Genomic DNA, 8,015 nt, shown 5'->3' with positions numbered 1-8,015 from the left:
AAAATCGCATAACAGCCGAGCATACACCCAGCAGCGCTGCTAATGCCTGAACGGTATGTGGAATGAAGTGGGCGGGCATCGGGAGGCCACTATGGCACGGGGCAAGCACTATGGGCAGTCTATCTGAAGTGTACCTGCCATATAAGACGACCCCCCACTTGGAGGCACATTTTTCAGGGCCAAAGAATCGTCTTATACGCCGGCAAATACGGTACCTATATGTATGCAAGAGAGACTGTCCCATGCGATGAAGTAATTTTCAGCACTACTACATACTCTTTAAGTTCCCAAACAGATCATCTGGTCAGACATTGACCAGACAATTCTAATATTGACTTCTTGGAAGAGCTACCCATTGTTTAGTCCTGAACCCTACTGGGAGATATGGATAGGTGCTTGTCTATCTGACATTTATTCCTTCAAAACTCTTGCATCTGCTGCAACTGGGAGTTTTTGCCTTTTTCCAATCAATTGCATAGTTCTCTATAAATCCTGTCTCTTGCCTTAGGCTTTTAGACCAAAACTTTTTGTTTTTCTCTTTGAAGAGATTAAAACTCTGCTGATAGGTTAACTTAATACCAACTCTAAAAGAAGAATTAACCCAGTAGGTATCTAATTTACCTTAAAGACAGCAACCCTATATTTAGTATAAGTCCAAAATTAAAATCTTCAAATTATATGATATATTAATAAATTTTAATAGCCTAAGTATGAAGCAGTTCTTTTTTTCAAAATGAGGTGTTTTATTTTTTTCCATGATATTTCAGGAAGATCTGTAAAGACCAGATGGTTTTTTCTGTGCTACAAATGTAATTTTTCTTGACTTGCCTAAATATAGTTATTTGTTGAAATGATAGGAATATTTTTTTAAATCTCTTATCCTTGCCCTTTAAAAAAATAACAGTTTTATGAAGATACAATTCATATACCATAATTCACCCACTTAAAGTATACAATACAATGTTTTAGTATATTCACAGATATGTACAATAATCACCATAATCAACTTTGAAACATTTTCATCACCTCACAAACAATCCCTCTCCCCTTTATCTGTCATCCTCCTATCCCCTCATATCCCCACTTAGCCTTAAGTAACCAATGGTCTACTTTCAATCTCTATAAATTAATCGATTCTGGACATTTTATATAAAGGTATCATGTGTGATCTTTTGTGACTGGCTTTTTCTACTTAGCCCTTTGCTTATAGTCACTACTTTTTTTAGGTTAATAAAGGCAAAATCAAGGCTAAAATTCAATGGAATGGTAAGGAAGCTCTTGTCTTTACTTTTATCTTCATAAAGAAAAAAAAACTTATAAAAATTTCATGTTTATTGTAGAAAACTTGGTCACTTTCAGAAAAGTATATAGCAAAAGGAATAAAAATCATATATAATTCTAGCACACTGAAATAACAGATGCTTTATTTTTCATGTATACCTTTCCTATCTTTTTCTATTGGTACTTATGCATATGTCTACATGTGCAATTCTGCATGTTTTTAACTATATGAGTTTTCCTGTATCAGTGAATCTTCTTCATAGATATTAGTTTAGCCTACATAATGTTTTATCATAAGGCTACATCTTCATATATTTAAATTTCTATGTTATTGGTCTTTTGATTTCTTCCCATTTCTCACTAATGTAAGCAACTCTGAAATAAGCATGTGCATAGAGATTTGTGAAATAAGCCAGTCAGAGAACAACAGGTACCATATGATTTTACTCATATATGGAATTTAATAAACAAAATGAACTAACTAGCAAAATAGAGACAGACGAGCAGGCTGACAGCCTATTATAAGAGGGGGGCTGGAAGGAGGTGGAGGGATTGAGCAAAAAAGAGGAAAAAGTCTTGGACATAGAAAGAAAAAAATATTTATTCATTTTCTTAACATAGATTTCTAGAGGTAAAATTACTGGGTCAGTGGATATGAAAACGTTTAATAATTAGCTTTTTAAAGTCATTTTTGGGTTGTCAAAGAATTAATGACATGTCAACTTAAGCACATCTTTGATGATTTTGTATAGCTACTCATATTCAAATAATCTCTGCAAGCATTATTAATGGACTGAATCTAATATTTCATTTCAGATGCTAGGATTCATCTCTTCCTTCTGTCTCCTATTCTGTGGGTTAGAAATCAGGTCTGACTGAGCCCATATACAAACCTTGTCAGACAAGCACATATGCTCATCTTGTCTATGACTGCCTGTTTAAAATTAATCTCAACAACCATATTTTCCTTCTTTTCTCTTCTTTCAGATGGAATGGGTCGAGTCCTTGCTCAAGATGTATATGCAAAAGATAACCTACCCCCCTTCCCAGCATCAGTAAAAGATGGCTATGCTGTTCGAGGTAAATATTTTGGCTTTCTTGAGTATCATCATAACTCACACTGTGTGTTTTTTCAGATTTTTGGCTCAGCCTGGGCACCCAACAACTGTTAAATCTGTTTCCCCCTTGGTTGTCAAAATAATTTTATTCACAGATAACAAAAGTAATCTACATCTATTTTCTGACACAATCTTGTTTAAAGCTTTTTAGTGAAATTACTAGTTACTTGAAAATTGTTATTTACAATTATATGTAGAGATTGATATAAAAAAACACTATACTATAGTTTATTCTTTTAGCCTTACACATACCAGATAATAGACAGTCATACTTTGTCTGGATGTTTTTTGCATGTTTTCTAGTTGAAAACATCTATATGGTACAAGAAAGAAGAGCAGATTCACAACATAGGGATAAAGTGGGGTGCTCTTTTCTCTTGCTCTAAACTCAAACATCAATAAAGGCTTCATAAAAAGCAAGCATGAGGGAAACCTCTAATTCCTGGGAAGAGGCCCTATTTCAAATATCTAAAGCTCCAGACGGTACCAGGCAGCTCACACCTTTGGAGTTACCTGAGATTACATAAAACTTAAAAGCAAAAATAAAATAGTATTTACCTGTCTAAAGTCCAATCTAAGAACCCTAAATGAAAATGCAACTGAATTGCTTAGGAACTATTATTGGTTATTAACACAAGGCTTATGGCATTGAAGAAATGTATAAAAACATTTCCCAACTTATCAAAACTGTTAAGAAGGCCAATTCTTTTTTTTAATGATCATTTCTGGAGTTTCTTACTGATTTTTGTCATTATTTTCTTTTCACTCTAACTACTAAAATAATTTTCTATTTTTTGTAAAGAAATATATTAGTTAATCTCCATGTTCTATCACCATCTCTTAGAAGTATCTTTTTATGTTGGAGGCCGTATAGTAGGTGGTTAAAGGTATGGGCTTTGAGCAAAGAATGATCTGGGTTCTAGTACCAGTTCCATTGATATAACTTTTAGCAAATTACCTAAACTTTTTGAGCCTCAGTTTCTCATCTGTAAAATGGTGATAATTATAACAGTTCTTACCCTAACAGGTTGTTTTAAGGATTAAATGAAACTATAAAAATCCTTAGTAAAGTTCCTGGCACCAAAAAGAGCATTCAATAATTGTTTTTAATAATAGTATCTATTATTATCACTACTGTTATTATGATAAACACATTTACTTATACAATCTCTGAAAAAAGTATAACATTTACCTAAATTGTTAATCTCATATTCTGTGTAAATAAAATGGTGAGGGGATTAATTCCTACTAGTTTATACTTTCTCAGGAATACTATCTTGGATGCACCTCATTCTGCTTGATCTCACTGAATTAGAGTATTTTTGAAAACATAACTAATAAATCCCTACCAAATTTTTCCCAATTAATTCCTTCTACAGAGTTTATTATGTAATGCATATTGTCCAGAAATAAAATTGTTTTAATCTTCTGATAGCCTCATTGGCTCTTTTTGTTTCTTATTCCCAATCTAAGATATAAATTTTGTTTTGAACTTATAATTAATAGCCATACAGTATTACTATAAAATCACAAATAATTCTTATTTCCAGAATAGAACAAACAGCTACAACAAATTAAATACCAAAGGGACAAGAAAGTCTATTTTTTACGTGCTTTGTAATATAAAGTAGGAGAAAGTAAGAAAATAAATTATTTGAGGCAGAATTATTCTCAAAAAGAATGTTGTTCTATGATTTTTGCATGAGATGTAGCAGCTTAATAAAAAGAAACTATTGCTCTTAGCTTTTCTAGTTGCCAGAAAGAGTAGTTAGCCCACATGAGCCATAAAAAGAGCCTTTGTGCTGTATAATCTATCAAAGAAATTTTTATGTAAAGTTACCATTCAGTATCTTATTTTTCTTTGTGTTTTGAAGTGATGGTATTTTAGTTATTTTACACAGAGAAAAAACATCTAAAATGACATCTCACAGTATAAAAGTTTCAACAGATTATATATCATGCAACTTATTCATATTATTTCTTTCCTGTGAAGTATTGAGAGTTCTCTAACATATAGACCATTTAACAGAGACTTAACACATAACTTAACATTGTGGATATAGTTAAATCTCAAATTGGGAATGTTTGGTAAATCTATGTTTATATATATATATATCATACTTAAAGTACAAAAGTCATCAGTAAACAAAAAGACATGGTCTTAGGCTTTTCTGTGTTATAATGCCACCTCCCAGTCATTGTCTTGGTAAAGAATTTCCTGGAAGCTATTGTTGTGGTTCTTTACCACTCTACTTCGTGTCCCCTCTTCTCTCCACCCTGTCTTCCTTTACTGCCATTCTTTTCTCCCCACTCCCGTTATTCTCCCTTTTTTTCTTCTCCTCTGCCTTTGCCTTAGGCCTTCCAGTAATAACCAGTGGCACCTGTGAGCATTGCTAACCCTCTAGGTGTAAAGAGGTTGCTAACTTGCTCTGGATCACTAAGCATTAGCCAGTATCCTTCAGAAGCATGTGGCATAAAACTCCAAACCAGTTGGAGGATCACTTGCTTTAAGGTATGTGGGTTGAAAGAATCAAGACAGTAAAAAAATGACTAAGAAAATAAGAAATAGGAACAACTTTTTAAAAATAAGATAGATTAGAATGTAAAGAAGGCAAGAGTCAGTGATGATGATTTAAATAATAGGAAGAGCTGTGACCTTATAAACCTAAAACTGCATTCAGGACAGAGTAAATTTGAAAGGTAAAAGAAAATGAAACCTTTTTTTATTTATGATTTATCAGTATAAGTTAGATATCATATTCTTCATATTTTTGAAGAGTTATTTCTCCCTTCATACTGATTAAGTCAATCATTTTGATGCATTCACACCCTCCTGGAGAGATGTGGGTAGGTGCTCATTGTCTCACAATTTTTTTTTTAAATTACAGTTTACTTCAATATTATTTTGTATTGCTTTCAGGTTTACAGCTTAGTGGTTAGACAATCATTTACTTTACATAGTGTTTCCCTCGATATCTTCAGTCCAAACTGGCACCATACATAGTTATCACAATGTTATTGACCATATTCCTTACGCTTTACCTTACATCCCTGTGACTGTTTTGTGCCTACCCATTTATACTTCTTCATCTACCTTTACCTCTTCCTCCCAGTCTCCCAACACTCTTCCCCTTTGGCAACCAACAGCCTGCTCTCTGCATCAAATTTTGTTTGTTCATTTATTTTGTTCTTTAGATTTCACATATAAGTGAAAGCATATGGTATTTGTCTTTCTCTAACTGACTTATTTCACTAAGCTTAATACCCTCCAGGTCCATCCATTCTGTCTTGAAAAAAACAAATTTTTAGGGAACCACAAAAATCCCAGATAGCCTCAGCAATATTGAGAAAGAAGAACAAAGTTGGAAGTATCACAGTACCTGATAATCAAACTATACTATAAGGCCATAGTAATCGAAACAGCATGGTACTGGTATAAAAACAGACATATAGATCAATGGAACAGAATAGAGAGCCTAGAAATAGACCCATGCCTATATAGTCAATTAATATTTGACAAAGAAGACAAGAACATACAATGGTGTAAAGATAGTCTATTCAATAAATGGTGTTGGGAAAATTGGACAAGCAAAAAAAAAAAATACTAGACCATCTTCTTACACAGTTTCTTCTTAGATGTTAACAAAGGAAATAATGTCTCAGAATTCCAGGTTCAGCTTTCTTGAAAATGTTCAATATGAAAGGCTTATCCCTTCAGAACTTGTTTTGGGATTATTTAGAAAAAGGAAAAATTATGAACAAGCCAGTAATTATTTTGAGAACCACATGTTGCAATCAATTCTGGAAGGATATATTGAAAGAAATCTTTGCCATTTGGGTAAAGTAAATTTTAAAAGATTTTTTCTGTTTTAATTTCTGATTGAAATATTTGCTTTTGGAAACTATAGAAAATAAAAAAGAACATCTCAAAATTGCCCATTTTCTCACTGCCCAGCCACTATTATTATTTTGTTGTACTTCCTGGCAGTAGATTAAACTGTATACTAAAATTCAGTATAACCTTTTTTTTATTTATGATTTATCAGTGTAATTTTTTTATTAGAGCTAATTCTTAGTCTTTCATGAAAGCCATGTTCCAGGGTTTTTATTTTGCCCATTCAAAACCTTTTTGGCCACAGCTGGTTCTCCAACTCATTTGACAGCCTATTGCCTCCACTATAGGACACTTCAGATGAAGAAGAGTATTACTCATGTGAGCAGAGAGATAATTTGGAATAATTAATTTTAGTTAAAACTGTATTTAAGGAATATCTCTTTTCTCAATACTAAAAATAAATAGGCATTTTTGTAAATTATATAAAATGCCTTCTCACTCATCTGTTCTACTCCCTAGCTCCCTGCTCTCCATAAGAAAAGGCAACAGACTTAAAATTCCAAACAACTCACCTGATTTAATCCCTCAATATAATTGCAGCAAGTATTAATCCTGTTGTGCTAGTCTTGTCACCTTCTCTTTCTCCCACCCCAACTCTTTCTATAATCTTAATTTTACTATATACATAAATACTACTGCCCTATTGTCTATCATCCTGGACTTAATGTGGTTCTGTTATCAAAGTAAATAAATACCTCTGCCTTGTTCCTCTGTTGAAGATATTTCCTAGGATCTCTGAAAGGTATGTGATCTCTGCAGTCTTTTTTATTCAGTCCTAACATGGAAATGATGAGACTCTTTATTATTGGAAATAAATGAATAAAGTGTTTCAGGAGGCTTAAAGAGAGTTCACATATGGCTGGAAAATGAAAATAAGTAATAATTCTATAGTAAATGACTTGGGGAACACTATTTTCTATACATTGCCATAATGAATAGTTATCTAATGGTATCAATTTTATATAAAATGACATCAGAAATCTTTACATAAACAGGTAAACAAGACTAAAAGAAATCTGGACATTAAAAGCTTCAGAATCTAGCATTAAGTGTAATGAATTACTTATATAATGCATTTGCTGTTAGGATTGGGTTTATATTGCTTTTATCACTTCCTTCTAATTAAATTCAACAATTGCAAAACAAAAGAAAGTTTATTAACTGAAATGTCAGAATTGGCGGAGGGCAGAGATCCTAAGCCTTTACAGAAATCCTGGGACTCCATCTTTTCTAATGGCATACTGTAGCTTAATTTTTTTTAAAACTTTAGGTTCATATACCACCGTTCCTCCACTTCAGCCCTCTCACACCTAAGCTTGTAGAATTCATCTTGAAAATGGCAACTTTTCTTTTACTTATCTCTTTAATAGATATTTTTTCAATAAATATCAGCAATTAGATATATTGGTTATTATTTTTCTACTAGAGGCCCGATGCACAAAAATTTGTGCACTCGGGAGGGTAGGAGGGGGGTCCCTCAGCCCGGCCTGTGCCCTCTCGCAGTCTGGGACCCCTTGGGAGATAACAACCTGCTGGTTTAGGCCTGCTCCCCGGTGGCAGAGGGCAGGCCCAATCCCTAGGTGCAGCCCCTGGTTGGGCTCAGAGCAGGGCCAATTGGAGAGTTGGGGCGCCTTCCCGTCATGCATATTGGGAGGTTGCGATGCCACCCTCAGTCATGCTCAGGCTGGGGCCGATTGGGGGGTTGGGGGACGGGCCCCTGG

At 33.8% G+C, this 8,015-nt stretch overlaps 1 protein-coding gene across 1 annotated transcript in view; it reads left to right on the top strand.

The window, feature by feature from the left end:
• Positions 1–8,015, top strand: part of LOC102755735 (gephyrin) — a gene marked incomplete at its 3' end in the record, with an annotated part of 348,549 nt that overhangs the window by 315,508 nt on the left and 25,026 nt on the right. The window contains exon 15 of the mRNA XM_006760102.1: positions 2,269–2,361. Within this exon, the coding sequence (XP_006760165.1) occupies positions 2,269–2,361 (93 nt within the window). The remainder of the gene's footprint in view (positions 1–2,268; positions 2,362–8,015) is intronic.

The sequence above is a fragment of the Myotis davidii genome, unplaced genomic scaffold (genome assembly GCF_000327345.1).
Source record: "Myotis davidii unplaced genomic scaffold, ASM32734v1 scaffold337, whole genome shotgun sequence".
Lineage (NCBI taxonomy): Eukaryota > Metazoa > Chordata > Mammalia > Chiroptera > Vespertilionidae > Myotis > Myotis davidii.
Note: the sequence above shows the minus strand (reverse complement) of the source record. Positions and strands in the feature narration are given on the sequence as shown.